Below are 19,228 nucleotides of genomic sequence, written 5' to 3' on the forward strand. Positions count from 1 at the left end.
CAGGGAAGGGGTTAACCACTAGGGGCGATGAAGGGGTTAAGTGTGTCCTAGGGAGTGATTCTAACTGTGGGGGGGATGGGCTTCAACTCACATGACAGTGATCGCTGCTCTTGATAACAGGGAGCAGTGATCTCTGTCATGACACAAGCCAGAACGGGGAAATGCCTTGTTTACATAGGCACTTCCCCATTCTGAGGCTCTGTGACACGATCGCCGGGAGACCGGCAGACATCGAGTCCACCAGTCACGCGGACACGGTTACGCTGTACATGGCAGGTACACGTGCCTCTGGCTGCCCGCGCGTGCCTGCTGTCCCCGGCTCATAAAGGGGACGTACAGGTCACCCATTTGCCCACCGCTGCCATTGTGCCGATGTATATCGGCGTGCGATGATCGGCAAGTGGTTAAAGGGGTTGTAGAGAACATTAAGGTGAAAAACCTTTTGTGCTGCAGCACCCCCCCTCCCCTTTTTCTTACCTGAACCCAATCGTTCCAGCGACTGGGATGAGCACAGCAGCTCCAGCCGCTGTCTCTGGTCCTCATTGGACAGGTTGACTGTATTTGATTGACTCAATCAAATCCAGTGACAAGGGAGCCGGGGGCAGGGCCGAGTCCTGCTGTCTGGGTCTATGGACGCAGCAGCAGGACTCAGGAGCGCGCCCGTATGGGTGCCCCCCATGGAAAGCGGCTATCTGGGGGGAACTCGAGAAGAGGAGGAGCCAGGAGCGACACGGCGGGACCACAGAAGAGGAGGATTGAGGGCCTTACCACTTAGGAGGTAAGTATGATATGTTTGTTATTTTAAAAAAAAAGAACCTTTACAATCACTTCAATGCTAAATTCTTAGTGAATTGAATTTTCACAACTGATTTACCGCATGCGTTATTTTACCGCATTTTATTTACCGTCATTTAACTCTTAGTGAATCGACCCCTATGTGACGTATAACAGTTTGGGGGGGGGGGGTAAATTTGATCCAAAAGAGTGACAACAAAATAGGAAAAAGTAACGGAGGGTCATGGCTTTAAAGTGGTTGTAAACCCACTTTTTGGACTACTACCTATAAGTAAGCCTAGAATAAGGCCTACCTATAGTTAGATGAAATATCTCCTAAACGTGCGCCGTTTAGGAGATATTTCACTTGTAGTCCTCCAAAAATACCAACGGTGCATGTGCGGGGAAGAAAATAAAGTAAGTGCTGTTTTTTCCCTAGCCTGTGCCGTTAATCGTGGCTCCCGTGCGCATGCGCAGGAGTGAGGTCACGCGTCTCCAACAAATCACAGATCCGAAGTCCGTGGCCCGGAAGGAAGAGGTGCCAGAAGATGGACGCTGCCTACACAGGGGACACCTCTGGATGTTTTTGCAGGTAAGTGGCACATAATGGGCTAGCATGCTATGCATACTAGCCCATTATTCTTTTCATTTGCAGGCTTTGCAGCGAGCAAAAGAGGAAGTAAAACCCATCAGGGTTTACGTCCTCTTTAACAGTTTCTTAGAATGAAGGCCAGTTGGGAGCGATGTTTGCAGCTGAGGGGAAGTGAAAGTGAAAGAAATTCTGACAAATATCACACAGACATTTCCAAACACCGAAGAAAGTTACAGACACAGAGTGACATCCCCGGAGCAGAGACCTTGGAATAACAGTAATTCCTAACATAATATTACTATGCAAGACAATCGATTTTCAGATGGAGGGGATTGGGAACAACAGAAACAGTAAGTACTCTAAACTGACTAACAAATCCCTTAGAATAACTGTTTAGAATGGTCAATAATAGGGCTTTGTTATGTGCCAGTCCCCCTCACTTTTATCCACTTCAGCTCCCAGAAGAATTTGCCCCCTTAATAACCGGGCCATTTTTTGTTTTAGGGCACTGCGTCGTTTTAACTGACAATTGTGCGGTCGTGCGGCGCTGTACCCAAACAAAACTGATGTCCTTTTTTTCCCACAAATAGAGCTTTCTTTGGGTGGTATTTGATCACCTCTGCGGTTTTTATTTTTTGTGCTATAAACAAAAAAAAGCGACAATTTCAGAAATAAAACACAATATTTTGTAGTTTTTGCTATGATAAATGAAAAAAAAAAAATTTCCTCAGTTTGGGCTGATATGTATTCTTCTACATATTTTTGGTAAAAAAAAAAATTGCAATAAGCGTACAATATATTGATTGGTTTGCGCAAAAGTTATAGCGTCTACAAAATAGGGGATAGATTTATGACATTTTTATTTATTTTATTTTTTTTTTACTAGTAATGGCGGTGATCTGCGATTTTATCAGGATTGCGACAGACAGATCGGACACTTTTGACACTATTTTGGGACCAGTGACATTTATACAGCGATCAGAGCTAAAAATAGCCACTGATTACTGTATAAATGTCACTGGCAGGGAAGGGGTTAACACTAGGGGGTGATCAAGGGGTTAAATGTGTTCCCTCTCTGTGTTCTGACTGTAGGGGGGCTGGGACTGTCTAGGAGGAGATAGAGATCGGTGTTATACAGCGCTCTATGATTCTACATTGTGATATATGTGTATGAAGTAAGTTGTGATATATATAAAAAAATAAGTGCACCCCTTTGAAACTGACATGGTGTATTCATTTCCATGATGTACGTTAAAGTGATTGTAAGGGTTTGTTTTTTTGTTTTTTTAAATAACAAACATATCATACTTACCTGCACTGTGCAGCTCGTTTTACACAGTGTGGCCCCGAGGATTACCTTGCGGGCATGCTCCCAAGTCCAGCATTCGGCGTCCATAGACACGAATGCCGGACTCGCCCCCGCCCCCCCGGCGCCTGCGTCATTGGATTTGATTGACAGCAGCGGGAGCCAATGGCTGCGCTGCTATCAATCTATCCAATCAAGACCTGGGAGCCCCTGGAGAGAGGGAGAGCGCGTCCCCACCGACTGAATGAATGGGGTTCAGGCAAGTAAAAAGGGGGGGGGGGGCATGGGGGGGCGGGTGACTGCCAAGTGTTTCTTCATCTTAATGCATAGGATGCATTGAGGTGAAAAAACACGAGCCTTTACAACCCCTTTAAAGTTCATGCTTTTCATATAGAAAAAAAATAATAAATTACCAGCTTTACCAATGAATTTAACCTCAGCTATAAAATGTCTGGTGTTCTCATTCTATTGATGTGTGTAGTGTCATCCTACACTATATCACCAAAAGTATTGGGACGCCTGCCTTTATACGCACATGAACATTAATAACACCCCAGTCTTAGTCCGTAGGGTTCAGTGTTGAGTTTGGCCCACCCTTTGCAGCTATAACAGCTTCAACTCTTCTGGGAAGGCTATCCACAAAGTTTAGGAGTGTGTCTATGGGAATGTTTGACCATTCTTCCAGAAGCGCATTTGTGAGGTCAGGCACTGATGTTGGACGAGAAGGCCTGGCTCGCAGTCTCTGCTTTAATTAATCCCAAAGGTGTTCGGGTTGAGGTGCAGGCCAGTCAAGTTCCTCCTCCCCAAACTCACTCATCCATGTATTTATACTATATACTTGATATTTGCGTTAGTAATGGAACCATTCATGCGTGGAATTAGAAAGAACAAGGAGATAGTAGGGATGCATATAGGCCATACGGAACATAAAGTAGCAGCGTATGCGGATGACTTATTATTTTTTCTCTCCGCTCCCCAGACATCTATAGCCGCATTGATGGTGGAAGTACAGAAATTTGGAAGGGTGTCTGGCTTTAAGATTAATTTTGAGAAATCAGTCATCCTTCCTAGTCATGTCCCAGTGGAGATAGAAAGATCACTGAAGGAGATGTATCCATTTATTTGGAACAAGGAGTCGCTGACATACCTGGGGGTACAGATAAGCGCAGACTATGAACTATTGTTTGAGTATAACTATGGCGCATTAGTGAAAGAAATAACAGAGGAGTTAAAGAAGTGGAAGGGGAAATATTTGACCTGGTTCGGAAGAATCAGTGCCATAAAAATGAGCATACTGCCCAGAATATTTTATGTGCTGCGTACAGTGCCAATCAAGCTGCCGGCGACTCTCTTTAAACAAATGCGTTGGCTGTTGATGGCCTTTGTGTGGAACGATAAAAGGCCTAGACTGGCTTACGACATTTTAAGAAGGAGTAGAGCGGAGGGAGGCCTAGGACTCCCGGATATAACATCCTATTATAGGGCCATGGCGCTAGTTAGAATAATGGACTGGTGCCATGACCTAAATAGAAAACCAGGGGTACAGGCAGAAATGTTGATGGGGAGAAACCTAGCAGGAACACCATGGATCCAAGGGTCATTGAGAGGGCTGTCACAATGGACATCACCAATGACCCTGAATACATTAGAAATATGGGATAGAATGAATAAAGAGGGTGGGTATGCCCCACAGACCTCCCCTCTGGCTCCTCTGGAGGGATTCCCGTGGTTCCCCCCGGGGGAGAAGATGGGAAGTCTGGGGGTCTGAGGTCAAGACGGGAATACTAGATGCGGTAAGTTTGCCCCAAGTGGAGCTTTATTATCATTGACAGAGATGATTTTGAAATTTGGTGAGACAAGAATGGCGGAATGGAAACACCGTCAAATGATGAGTTTCCTTAAGAAAATAATACAGTTAAGACCCATAAATACACTAACTGCATTCGAGAGGCATATAAGTTCCTAGCGAGATGGTATAGGACACCAGTTAAAATAGCACAAATCTCTTCAGAAGCTAATGATAAGTGTTGGAGGAGTTGTGGACAGAGGGGAACCTTTCTTCATCTTTGGTGGACATGTCCAATAATTAAGCGATTTTGGGAATCGGTGGCTCCATGGATTAAAAAAATGACAGCGGATCACATGGAGTTTGGGCCTATACAATATTTATTCCATGGAGCGCCCGGACCTATCAAAAAATATAGAGAAAGCATAACCCCACATTTATTAAATGCAGCAAAAAAATTAATTCCAAAGTACTGGAGACAGGACCGGATTCCGTCAGTCATAGAGTGTAGAAATGAGGTTAATACAATAAGGGAAGCGGAGAGGTGGGTTCATGTGGTTAAAAACCAAGGAAAGAAATTTGAAACAATATGGGCAAATTGGGAACAATGCGCTAAGGAGATAATAGAAAAGGGAAATATAGATGGGTAAAGGAGAAAGAAGTGGTATAGTCATTAAGAATAAAGATATAAGAAGACTGGCCTTGAAGGATAGACGTAAATAGTAATAAACTTCTAAAATGCTAATCAAGAGGGAGGGGGGTAAGACAATGTACGGTTATATGTATATGTGGATTTTTTATTTTTTTTCCTTTTCTCCCACAGTCTTGGTAAACATTGGATGTTTGGGGGAGGGGGGGGTGGGATGGGGAGAGATGGAGAGAGAAACTTCCTTTTTTTTCTTTTTTTTTTTTTTTTTTTTTGTTCTTTGTGCTAAAATAAACACACACATAAAGAAACGTATGGGTACTAGAAGTTTAGAAGGGAAGGGGATGTCCCCCTTGCTCATTATTTTTAAAGGGGAAAGGGAGGGAAAGGGAAAGGAAAGGGAAGGAAGGGAAAAGGAAGGGAAGAAGGAAAAAAGAAAAAGGAAACACATATGCATCCATGTATTTATGAACGTTGCTTTGTGCACTCATCCAAATCATTTGGCAGAGGGGGGATTATGGTGTGGGGTTGGCTTGGCCCCTTAGTTCCAGTGAAGGCATAGCTCCCAATTGTCCCTGATTTTAAAGGGACTGTCCATGATTTGGAACAAAGTCCCTCTGTCCTCCTCATTTGTCCCTCATTTTGGTCTGATCTATAAAGTTGTATATAAAAAGGACTATTTATCTAATTCTCCTTTAGGGGGCATGGCAGGGTCTACATCTACATCTTTTTGCTAATAGGTGTCCCTCGTTCCCATATTAGAAAGTTGGGAAGTATGGTGAAGGGAACTCTTAAGGCATCAGCATACCAAGACATTTTGGACAATTTCATGCTCCCAACTTTGTGGGAACAGTTTGGGGATGGCCCCTTCCTGTTCCAACATGACTGCGCACCAGTGCACAAAGCAAGGTCCATAAAGACATGGATGAGCAAGTTTGGGGTGGAGGAACTTGACTGGCCTGCACAGAGTCCTGACCTCAACCCTATAGAACACCTTTGAGATGAATTAGAGTGGAGACTGCGAGCCAGGCCTTCTCGTCCAACATCAGTACCTGACCTTACAAATGTGCTTCTGGAAGAATGGTCAAACATTCCCATAGACACACTCCTAAACCTTGTGGACAGCCTTCCGAGGAGATTTGAAGCTGTTATAGCTGCAAAGGGTGGACCAACTCAATATTGAACCCTACAGACTAAAACTGGGATGTCACTAAAGTTTGCGTGTGTGTAAAGGCAGGAGTCCCAATACTTTTGGGAATATAGTGTACCAAGATCAGTAGAGGAAATTATAGTGTATAGACTCCTATTGCATGTGTGTGGGATTCATATGTATGACTTTTGTCTTCTGTAAATGAATAGTTGTGTTTTATCTATCTTCAATGCCACACTCCAGAAAAATGTACACTTTCTTTATGGTTATGTAAAATTCCTACAAGACATCGTTTCTGCTAAATGGGGCAATGCCAGCTTTCAATGTCACGTTTGTACTTGCTTTCTTAGCAGTACACCATTACCTGTATTGATGTTTTTATTTGATAAACGAAAAGGCTAATTTTTATTATGTTTTATATTCAATTAGATCCCCTTATTCTGTAGGCATAGCTTGAAAAAATGTAATGGTGGTCTGTAAAAATATATAGAAAAAGTCCACAACTTCCACAACATTGTAGTTTAGAGTTTCGGGTTTTTTTTTCTGGGAGGTATGATGTGACGGGAGGGCCCGTGGAACCCAGAATCCCGAGGAAAGGTTGCAAAACCCTTGATTCAGCTCCCCATGCACCTCTTATGTCTAAGTCACCCTGTGCCATCCTGGCACAGGGTGACTGAGAAAATATATCTTGGATTACCTAAAATGGGACAGTAATATTTATCCACAATATCTCCCAGGATATATGTAAAGACTATTCTTGGTTTGTCTGATTCTGAACTCAACATGTTAGTTCAGAGAGCTGATCACATTGGCCTCTGTACAATGTAGGAGACAGGCCGACTCCTGCTGGAGCTCCTGCTATTGTGAGAAGGTGTCCTGTGTTTATACTTTTGATAATGTATAATCTACTGTGTGAAGCTCGGTGGCAACAAGTCTGACCTGTAGTGAAATCCTGATTAATCATAACAATGCTCAGGAGGGCACGGAGTCACTTTGGCTGCTTTAAGGGATTCGTTAATTAGCTCATGTTAATTAGGTTTCTGGTTACAGTTGTATTGTTAGAGTAATATGAGCAGGAGGGGGGACCTCCTCTTCTACTGTATATAAGACTTGTATTTTGGTTCTAATAAAGAGTCCATGTACAGCAACTAAACAAGTATCATCTTGTTTTGTGCTTGTGAGCGGTTGGAATATCTGATATCTATATTCAGACTGGGAGGAAGTGGTATATGACGAAAGCACTCAAGCGGAGTGTGGGACGTTTCGTTACATATATCAAATTTTATTTCATTTTTGATCAGGTCCTTTTTTCGGGATCCATAGTGTACACTTGTTATACAGTACAGTGAGTTTAGCATTGTCGTCCTAGGATGATGAGATGGCAGAGTGTCCATGAGCATCCCATAGGGGAGTATCCATGAGGGGAGGTTGAACAGTAGTAAGGGTAGTGCCGAATTTAGACCTTGGGGGGCCCAGGGCACTTTAAGATCAAGGGCCCCTTGACATAGAAATTAAATTGTATAACAAATAAAAAAGTGAGCTGAAATGAATGATAAACTGCATTTGTTCTAAAAAAATATGTTAGGTTCTCAAGAAGACACTTGTCTGATTTTTTTTCTTAAGTTTATTGACTGTAAGAATACACATTACGCAGGCATTACACATCCCGGTCATACATCACACTACAATATTTACAAAAAGTATTTTTTCCTGAACTTAGCATCTGCAAAATCTGTAATTAACTCATCAAATCGTATCTTGAAGACACTGCTCAACCAGTGGCTATCATGCTCAAATATATTCTTATGCCCCGTACACACGATCAGATTTTCCGACAAGAAAACCATGGATTTTTTTTCGAAGGATGTTGGCTCAAACTTGTCTTGCATACACACAGTCACACAAATTTTGTCGGAAATTCCGAACTTCAAGAACGCGGTGACATACAAGACGTTTGACAAGCTGAGAAAAATGAAGTTCAATAGCCAGTGCGGCTCTTCTGCTTGATTCCGAGCATGCATGGGCAAGTTTTGTTATCGGAAAATTTGAGAACCTGCTCTCAAACATTTGTTGGCGGAAAGTCCGACAGCAAATGTTCTATGGAGCATACACACTGTCGGACTTTCCGACAACAAGCTCACATCCAACATTTGTTGTCGGAAAATCCTATCGTGTGTACAGGGCAAAAGAGCTACATCAACACCTGAAAAGGTATCGGCAAGTCCTTCATCATGTAATAAAACTGCCTGTGAGACATGACCAGAGCTTGGCAAAGGCTGCAAACTGGACGATTTCCTCAACAAACATACTACTGAAGACTCTAGGAAAAATATGTTTTATTTTTTATAAAATTGTCCATTTTTGCCCTTTATATAGTGCATCCAGAAAGAATTCACCACACTTCACTTTTTCCACATTTTGTTATGTTACAGTCTTGTTCCAAAATGAATTAAATTCAATATTTCCCTCAAAATTCTACAAACAATATCCCATAATGACAACATGAAAGAAGTTTGAAATCTTTTTGAATTTATTAAAAATAAAAAACTAAATAAATCCCATATACATAAGTATTTACAGCCTTTGCTCAATACTTTGGTGAAGCACCTTTGGCACCAATTGCAGCCTCAAGTCTTTTTGAGTATGATACTACATGCTTGGCACACCTATTTTTTGGCAGTTGCTCCCATTTATCTTTGCAGGACCTCTCAAGCTCCATCAGGTTGGATGGGAGCGTCGGTACACAGCCATTTTCAGATCTCTCCAGAGATGTTCAATGAGGTTCAAGTCTGGGCTCTGGCTGAATCACTCAAGGACATTTGCAGGGTTGTCCCGTAGCCACTCCTTTGTTATCTTGGCTGTGTGCTTAGGGTCATGGGTTAATCCATAAGCCAGTCCTCGCCCTGCACCCAGAACCTCCAGCGATTATCAAAACCTTATCCCAGATTGTTTTGGTCTACCTCTAAACTCCCAAAGAGGGGGTGGAGCGGAGACTGGCTGATGGATTAACCCTGATTGGATATGTACCTGGCATTTGGAGTCTTCCTATTCAGAGGGATTTAAAGCGATGGGATTCAAAAAAATTGAAAGTCAACATCTACAAATACTGCATCTGCTGACTTTTAATGATCGGACACTTACCTGTCCCAGGGTCCAGCGATGTGGCTTCACAGCTGGGCACGCACTACGCATTCGCGAGCCGCGCTGCGCACTATGACTGGCCAGGCAATCACCTGCGAGAGGGAGGACGGAGAGGTGAACTTCCTTCCGGCGCTGCGGTACCCCGGGAGGAAGTGGGAGCTGGAACTCTCTAAAAAGAGGGTTTTCTGCTCCCCCCTCAAAAAAAAGACATGCCAAATGTGGCATGTCAGGGGGGTCACCTTCCCTTAAAGCGCAAGTTCCATTTTTGGGTGGAACTCTGCTTTAACACACACATTGGACCATTTTATATGATGGTCCACGGGATCCGGTAAGAGGCTCATTTATCTGGTGTCACCCGTTGGTGGAAGCACTGAATATTGAGAACGTGGGAACACTTATGGAATAATTGGATTGTGAATTGATTGTTCCTTTATTAACTTTGTTTTTCAGCACATTTTTTCTTATGCCCTTACTGATGGGCTTTTATGGACTGATTATTTTTGTCAAAAATTTGTTTGGTCATCATAACACATAATATTTTTGTTTTAACAAATATTGTTTTAGGGTTTAATCACTGTTTATTGGTTTAGCGCTCCTTCCAAACGTTATTATATTTATTATATTTTGGCTGTGTCACAATTTGCTTAAACGGCTGCTCATTTTCAGCATATATGCTCCAGCGGAGGTTTTCTATACGATCAGCAACTGAAACTTGGATGAGGACCTCTGGGATTTGCAGTGAATTTGGGTGAAGTTAGGAGAGCATGAGGGGGCTACATGATGACAAGGCTAAAATTGGATGAGGAATATGTCATTATCAGAGGGTAAGATCACCTGGGGCTGTAGCTCAAGATCTAGCGGCCAATGCAACAACTATAAACAAAATTCCAGGGACGGGGAGAAAGCAGGAAAGAAGCCCAAAGGGCTGAAAAAGGATTTGTCATCCAATGCAACAACTAACCAGGTGTACCTGGGTATGGGTCCTCACAGATGTGGGAGCAGTGTGACCACATGGAATGGTGGTGTGCCACAGTCGCAGGGCTACCCGGTCTTCTCTAGGGCCACTGGTGGTGTGGGTGTTTCGCTGCATGGCAGCCCTCAGGTTGTGGCTCTCTAGCACACCCATGCAGGCACAATAGCACTCTGGAGGGACACGGGGTACACACAGGAGCTTAAGCAGAGAAAGAAACAAACAGTGATAGCAAATACTAAAAAAAAAACACTGACAGAAACCAAAGGGAATATACAGCAAAGTCAGAGGGAAACACTGATAACAAAGTCAGGATCAAACAACAACCAGAATGAGGAATACCCAGAAAAGCAAACTCCAGAGGAACAGAAGGGTCTGGCGTCAGCGTACACTAAGCCACAGGTTCAGGGCGGATTGGCCGGAACCCACGCAGCTCAAAGAGGAGGTAAAACCCAGCGCCAGATCAATGTACATTTAACCGTAACAGAATGCTTATGATTTGAATGGACATGTGTGATTCGTTTTGTTATAAATCAAAATTTGGACCAAATTGTCATTATTTGGTGATTCGGATGTACTGTATACAAATCTCCAAATCACAATAGTATCGTATTTCAACTAATCTGAAATAAAGTATAATGAAAACAACAAATTAATTTGTTTCATTTGGATGACAGGATGCAATAGTTTGAGCTTTTTGGAAATGCGTGCAGCATCCAAAACAGCATAACGACATATTGAATGATCCAAATTGTTTCAGATCCATGTCGTTTTTATGTTGTATTCACTTTTTTCATTATTATAAAAAATGCACTACATATGTGATGGAAACATATTGTAATAAATACAGTAAGGTATAAAAGTGAAAATCACTACTTATTGTGTTTGGGTTGGGTGGAGGTGGATCCGTTAGAATCTCCGAATCATAACATAACAAATTAATCTGAAATGTATTTTAAATTTGAAATGAAAGTGATTGTAAAGTCTCATTTTTTTTCCTATAAAAATAACAAACATGTTATACTTACCTGCTCTGTTGCAGTGGATTTGCACAGAGCAGCCCTGACCCTCTTCTTCTCAGGTCCCTCTTTTGTGCTCCCGGCCCCTCCCTCCTATTCAGTGCCCCCACAGCAAGCAGCTTGCTATGGGGACACCCAAGCTGAGTCACAGCTCCCTGTACCCATTCAGATACTGAGCCCCGACCCGATCCCGCCCCCTCTCAACCCTGATTGGCTAGCTGAATGATTGACAATTGATTGACAGCATCGGGTGCCAATGGAGCCACTGCTGTGTCTTAGCCAATCAGGAAAGAAAATCTCAGACGGCTGAGACACTCATGGACATCGCTGGAGGTAAGTGTTAGGGGGGGCTGCTATACACAGAAGGCTTTTTATATTAATGCATAGAATGCACCTTCTGCCTTTACAACCCCTTCAATCAATTTGTTACTTTTGGATACACTCGACTCCAGTCAATATCATCCAATCCCCTCATTACATATTTTTTGTGTGTTGGACTAGCAGGGATAACTCAGAGTGCATAATCTTCTGAAATAGCTTACTAAAATATGAATCAATTCCGAACAACTAATATATGAAACAAATCCTAATATATTAACCGCTTCAGCTCCGGAAGATTTACCCCCTTCCCGACCAGAGCACTTTTTGCGATTCGGCATCGCGTCGCTTTAACTGACAATGGCGCAGTCATGCGTCGTGGCTCTCAAACAAAATTGACGCCTTTTTTTTCCCACAAATAGAGCTTTCTTTTGGTGGTATTTGATCACCTCTGCGATTTTTATTTTTTGCGCTATAAACAAAAGAAGAGCGACAATTTTGAAAAAACACATTATTTTTTTACATTTTGCTATAATAAATACCCCCCAAAAAATATAAAAAAACATTTTTTCCCTCATTTTAGGCCGATCGTATTCTTCTACATATTTTTGGTAAAAAAAATCGCAATAAGCGCATATTGATTGGTTTGCGCAAAAGTTATAGTGTTTACAAAATAGGGGATAGTTTTATGGCATTTTTATTAATAATTTTTTTTTTACTAGTAATGGAAGCGATCAGCGATTTTTATTGTGACTGCGACGTTATGGCGGACATGTCGGACTTTTTTGACACATTTTTGGGACCATTGTCATTTATACAGTGATCAGTGTGATTAAAAATGCACTGATTACTGTGTAAATGACACTGGCAGTGAAGGGGCTAAACACTAGGGGGCGGGGAGGGGTTAAGTCAGTACTAGGGGAGTGATTCTAACTGTAGGGGGGATGGGCTGTGTGTGACACATCACTGATCTCCGCTCCCGATGACAGGGAGCAGTGAACAGTGATACTTGTCACTAGGCAGAACGGGGAGATGCTGTTTACATCAGCATCTCCCCGTTCATCCTCTCCGTGAGGCGATCGCGGGAGTCCCCGCGGCGATCGAGTCCCCGCGGCGATCGAGTCCGCGGGACCCGCGACCCAAATCATGGAGCTCCCGGACGGCGCGCACGCAATGGCACGGTGGGGAATTCAAATGGACGTACCTGTAAGTCCATTTGCCCAGCTGTGCCATTCTGCCGACGTACATCGGCGTGCGCCGGTTGGGAAGTGATTAAATCAACTCAAAAAATTAATCATTCTAACATAACAAATATGATGAAACAAAATTATTTACTTAACGAATGGATACAAAACAAAACACATTTTTCCGTTGTGCACATCTCTAGATTTAAAGTAAAACTGGTAATACATGGCTGAACCAATTCCCCCATCTACACAATCGATGTGGATGGGGGAATCCTTTCCACTGTGTTATTGTATTCTGGCAGCGGGGACTCCTCCACTGTCAGAATAAACTGATCGTTGCTGCAGCCAATTGGCTGTAGCACTGATCAAAGGTAAGTTTTTCAGCAAGCCTGTTCAAGAGAAGATGATCATTAGATTGAATTCTTTTGATCAGAAATGGCCCTAGATAGATTGAAATTTGGCTGGACCCTACTGAACCCACCCAATTTCAACCTGTAATGACACCCCGAGTATGAAAGGGGTTAAAGCCATTTAGGACATTCCATTTCCGAACACAAAGGCAGCTACCGAACACTCCAATCAGCCAAACAAGAAACCCATACGAATAATTCTCCCCCCAAGTACAAGACGAGGCTCTGTATTGAGGGTCAAACAGGAATGAATCTATTTTGAGATCTCACACAAATATATACAGCAGGATGAAAATACAACCTCTCACCAGAAATCTAATTAGCATGAGCTCATTAACTAATCCCTTTAAGCAGCCTGGTCATTGTTATGATAAATCAGGATTTCACTACAGGTCAGACTTGTCACCGAGCTTCACACAGTAGATGATACATTAACATAAGTTTAAACACAGGACATTCTCACAACAGCAGGAGCTCCACTAGGAGTCGGCCCGTTTCCTACATTGTACAGAGGCCAATGTGATCAGCTCTTTCAATTAACATGTTGAGTTCAGAATCAAACAAACCAAGAATAGCCTTTACATATATCCTGGGGGAAATTGTGTATAAATATTACTGTCCCATTTTAAGTAATCCAAGATATATTTTCTCAGTCACTATTTGTAATATGGCATATCTTGGGTCCCCAGAGTCTGGGGGACATGGACCTGAATCTTAAGTAACGCCACCTCAAGGGCCCCAGGCATACAGTTTACAAAGAGCACCGTTCCCCCAAATGCCAGGGCCCATAATCGGTAGGCAAGAGGCTGGCATTCAGTCCCCTCCAAAAGCCTCTGTCCTTGCTAGGTCTGTCACACAACCCATCTATGGTCAGCTTAGGGAGGAATACTCACCTTCTCATAGCTCTGGCATCTTTTCGGGTCGGCTTGGCCGCTGTAAGCTGACCTCTGCATACATCATGGGGTCACTGTGAGCAGATGGGTGATTTTGCTTTATTGCAGAAGAGACATTGCGTGTCTTTTCTGCAATAAAATATCTGCCTGCTCACAGTGTATCATTATGTAACTTTAAGACTTTATTGAGTTTGAGAAGAAGATGATGATTATGGAGGTTTGAAGGTGTAGCAGGAAACATTCTGAAATACACCCTAACCTGGATGCCATATATAGGTTCTACTAGCCATATCCAAATAATCTGCCCATGGCTATCACTTTGGGCAGGTGTGCAAAGTGGTGGGAGTTATAAGAGATGGAAGTGGTGAGATAGCAAACAGTGATTAGGAGGGTGGGGGTACTAAAGAGGAGCTCCAGGCTTCTGCAGAAATTTTCAGCAGTTCAGCAGCTACACATACTGTAGCTGCCCTTTAATATTAGGACAATTACCTGTCCAGGAATCCAGCGATATCTTCACCCAAGCTGATTTTTTAATCGGCTCTCGAGTGCTGCCGCCACCATTTCCAAAATTGTCAGTGAAGCCTTGCGGCCTCACAGCCGGCTCTCCACTGCACCTGCGTGAAGTGCACTGCAATCTGTCATTGGGCTGGCTGAGGGGGTAGGAGGAGAGGAGCCAAACTCACCCAGAAGTGGGAGCGGGTACTTGTCAAAACTATGTTAAAATGATTGTAAAAGCTAAAGATTTTTTTACCATACTGCATTCTCTGCATTAGTGTGATAAATCTTTTCTGTTCGCCCCCCCCCCCCACCCAGCCCGCCTAAATACTTACATGAGCTTGATCTCGATCCAGCAATGTGGTCAAGAGCAGCAGCACTGCTCTCTCTTTCCCCATTGGGCATGGAGGTAGCAGTGGCAGCCATTGGCTGCTGCTGCTGTCAATCAAATCCAGTGAAGAGGGAGCAGGGGGCGGGGCCAATAGATGCACACAGCCTGGCCATGGATTGAGTCTGCATGGGTACCTCCATAGCAAGCGGCTTCCTATGGTGGCACTTGGAGATGAGGAGGAGCCAGGAGTGCCATCGGGGACCCCAGAAGAGGAGGATCAGGGTTGCTCTGTGCAAAACCACTGCACAGAGCAGGTAAGGATAACATGTTTTTTATAAAAATTAAAAACAAAGGATCCTTTACTATCACTGTAAGTACAGATAATATTGGTTTGGGATGCAGGAAGAGCAATGGGGGTTTGGGAATGGTAAGTCTGGGGCAGTGGGTAGGATGCCCAGGTGCTGATAATTTGTTGAGTTAAATTAAACCCTATAATATGTCCTAATTTTATTAAGGTTAATACTTCTCTTCCTCTGTTTTAGCAGTAATGAACAAATAAACAAATACCCAGTATTTTTCTTCTGGAACAAGAATACTGAGATACAGTGGCTGCGAGATTTTCTATCAAAGACTTCAATCACCGGTGCCTCTATTTGCTATATTTCACATCCTCCTGACTGGAAAACTCTAGCTTGGAAGTCCTCACCCATCATTCTGTGCCACTCGTTCTCTACAAACACTGAGTGGACCTGTCTAGAGGAATTCCTTACACACTCCAATGGATTACCTGGTAAGTAATATATAGTGTTAGATAGATTTGAGTTCATATGGAGTTACAGCATTGTACTATATGGGTTATTAGCTATGGTTAAGGGTACACTCCAAAACGCGTAAGCCCTGTATTGTTTTGTGCTACACCTGGATTAATAAACTCATTTATTGTGCTAGATTGAGTTGCCGGCTCTCTTTTACCTGTATGCCTGCTCAGATGCTAAGAGGACACTACTAGCCAGCGCACCGACGGCTAACCACCTCGGGAAATTACAATAGGTGTCTTCTACTATATAATATGGGGTTAAGAATGTAGGAGTAAAGCCCAGCTCATGCTAACTGGAACAAGCAGTGGGCAAAATAAAAAAAGACATATAATACAGTCTGTCAGAAGCATTAACACAGCATTTATTTTTTCTGAGCCCTTCCAACCCGACTCCCCACCCCCCATCTTAACGTAGTTATACTACTATTGATCCTGCCAGTAAGTCTATTTCTTTGGTCTGTAACAGCTCAAAGTGGAAGTTAATTCCCCCTCTCTCCAAGCAAAAACTATGGGAAATTATGTTAGATTTTTTTTTCTATCCTTTTTAACCACTTGACCACTGGGTACTTAACCACCTCAATACAGGGCATTTTCGCCCCCTTCCTGCCCAAGCCATTTTTCAGCTTTCAGCGCTGTCGCACTTTGAATGACAATTGCGCGGTCATACAACACTGTACCCAAATGAAATTGTTATCATTTTTTCCCCACAAATAGAGCTTTCTTTTAGTGGTATTTGATCACCTCTGCGGTTTTTATTTTTTGCGCTATAAACAAAAGAAGAGTGACAAGTTTTAAAAAAAACACAATAATTTTTACCTTTTGCGATAATAAATATCCATTTTTTTTTCTTTAAAACAAATTTTCTCTCAGTTTAGGCCGATATGTATTTTTGTACATATTTTTGGTAAAAAAATTCACAATAAGCGTATATAGATTGGTTTGCGCAAAAGTTATAGCGTCTACAAAATAGGGGATAGATTTATAACATTTTTATTTTTTTTAATTTTTTTACTAGTAATGGCAGCGATCTGCGATTTTTATCGTGACTGCAATATTGCGGCGGACACATCGGACACTTTTGACACATATTTGGGACCATTCACATTTATACAGCGATGCGTGCTGTAAAAATGCATTGATTACTGTATAAATGTGACAGGCAGGGAAGGGGTTAACACTAGGTGGTGATCGAGGGGTTAACTGTGTTGCTAGGGAATGATTCTAACTGTAGGGGGCGGGGACTCACTAGGGGAGGAGACCGATCGGTGTTCCTCTGTACTGGGAACACACCATCGGTCTCCTCTCCTCTGACAGGACCGTGGATCTGTGTGTTTACACACACAGATCCACGGTCCTGCTGTGTTACCGGTAATCGCGGGTGCCCGGCGGACATCGCGGCCGCCGGGCACGCGCACCGGGTGCCTAGTGACACAGCGGGCGCACGCGAGCGCCGTCGGCGGCGCACGCGCGCCCCCTGGTGGCCTAGGAAAGCGAGGACGTCATATGATGCCCGCCCGCCACGAGAGCTGCGCCGCCTGGCCGTCAATTGACGGCCGGCGGTCAGCAAGCAGTTAAACCCCCTTCCTAACCAGACCAATTTTCAGCTTTCGGTGCTCTCACATTTTGAATGACAATTACTCAGTCATGCAACACTATACCCATATGAAATTTTCGTCCTTTTTTCACACAAATAGAGCTTTCTTTTGGTGGTATTTGATCACCTCTGGGTTTTTTATATTTTTGTGCTGTAAATGAAAAAAGACCGAAAATTTTGTAAAAAAAAATAATTTTTCTTCATTTTTATTATAACATTTTGCAAATAAGTAATTTTTCTTCATAAATTTGGGCCAAAATTTATACTGCTACATATCTTTGGTAAAAATAACCTAAATTGGTGGATATTATTTAGTCTGTGTGAAAGTTATAGAGTCTACAAGCTATGGTGCCAATCACTGAAAATTGATCACATCTGATCACACCTGATGTACTGAGGCCTATCTCATTTCTTGAGACCCTAACAAGCCAGGCAAGTACAAATACCCACAAAATTACCCCTTTTTGGAAAATAGACATTCCAAGGTATTTAGTAAGAGGCATGAGTTTTTTGAAGTTGGTATTTTTTCCCACAATTCTTTGCAAAATTAAGATTTTTTTTATTTTTATTTTTTTCAAACCAATTTGTCATTATAACAGGTTATTTCTCTCAAATGGCATGTACATTACACAAATGACACCCCAAAATATATTCTGCTACTCCTCCTGAGTATGGCGATACCACATGTGTGAGACTTTTACACAGCCTGGCTACATACAGAGGCGCAACATTGAAGTAGCACATTCAGGCGTTCTAGGAGCATACATTACACATCTAATCTCTCAACCACCTATTACACTTTTGAAGGCCCTGGAGCACCAGGACAATGGAAACACCCACAAAGTGACCCCATTTTGGAAAGCAAACACCCCAACGTATAATCTATGAGGCATAATGAGTCTTTTGAACAGTTCATTTTTTTCCAGAAGTTTTTGGAAAATGTGGAAAAAAAATGAAAACACATTTTTTTTACACAAAGTTGTCCATTTCTAAGATATTTCCAACACATAGCATGTACATAGCAAAAATGACACCCCAAAATATATTCTGCTACTCCTTCTGAGTATGGTGATACCACATGTGTGAGACTTTTACACAGCCTGCCCACATACAGAGGCACAACATTGAAGTAGCACATTTAGGCGTTCTAGGAGCATAAAGTACACATCTATTTTCCTTACGATCTATCACATTTTTGAAGGCTCTTCATATTTCTAACACATAGCATGAACATACCAAGAATTACACCCTAAAATACATTCTGCTGAGCAAAGGGTAAACAAAAGATTACCTGTGGTTTTAGTAGTGCAGTTGTTCACAGGAGGAGAGCCCTGATCCAGGCAGCAGGCAGGGACATGGTCAGCGACAGTGAATGGAATTGTCCAGGCAGCAGGCAGGAATATTGTCAATAGTACAGGCAGGGATAATGTCCTTGTACAGTCCAGGGTCAGTGCAAGTAGAGACATTGCCAGCAGTGCCAAAATATTGGTCCTGGTAGTAAGCAGGAACATGGCCCAAGTAGCAGGCCAGGAAAGAATGGGGACAGGGGTAGAGGCTTCTCCCACCCAAATCCTAAATCTGGGAATGAGAAAACTAAAAAATTAGTTTTCTTCATCCAGAAAAACATTTCTGGAGCCCCTCACATATGTGATACCCCTGTGTTCCCACTAGCATAGCAGAGTAAATGATCAGTCCAAGAGGCAGGCAAATAACGTGGTCAAACAGTCCAGGGTCAGTTCCAGAGCAGGCAGAGGTAGGTACAATTTAACGTTAGGCATAAGCTTGGTCGTATAACAGGC

At 42.8% G+C, this 19,228-nt stretch overlaps 1 protein-coding gene across 4 annotated transcripts in view; it reads left to right on the forward strand.

Moving 5' to 3' along the window:
* The first annotated feature begins 1,541 nt into the window (after window positions 1-1,541).
* Window positions 1,542-19,228, forward strand: part of LOC141148237 (uncharacterized) — a 122,420-nt gene continuing 104,733 nt past the window's right edge. For 2 of the 4 annotated variants that reach the window (XM_073635487.1, XM_073635488.1), the window contains exons 1-2: window positions 1,542-1,716; window positions 15,561-15,808. In XM_073635487.1, the coding sequence (XP_073491588.1) occupies window positions 1,667-1,716; window positions 15,561-15,808 (298 nt within the window). In that variant the 5' untranslated portion in view covers window positions 1,542-1,666. The remainder of the gene's footprint in view (window positions 1,717-15,560; window positions 15,809-19,228) is intronic. The other 2 variants (XM_073635490.1, XM_073635489.1) reach the window with 1 other exon arrangement.

This window comes from Aquarana catesbeiana, linkage group LG06 (assembly GCF_042186555.1).
Source record: "Aquarana catesbeiana isolate 2022-GZ linkage group LG06, ASM4218655v1, whole genome shotgun sequence".
NCBI classification, from domain to species: Eukaryota; Metazoa; Chordata; class Amphibia; order Anura; family Ranidae; genus Aquarana; species Aquarana catesbeiana.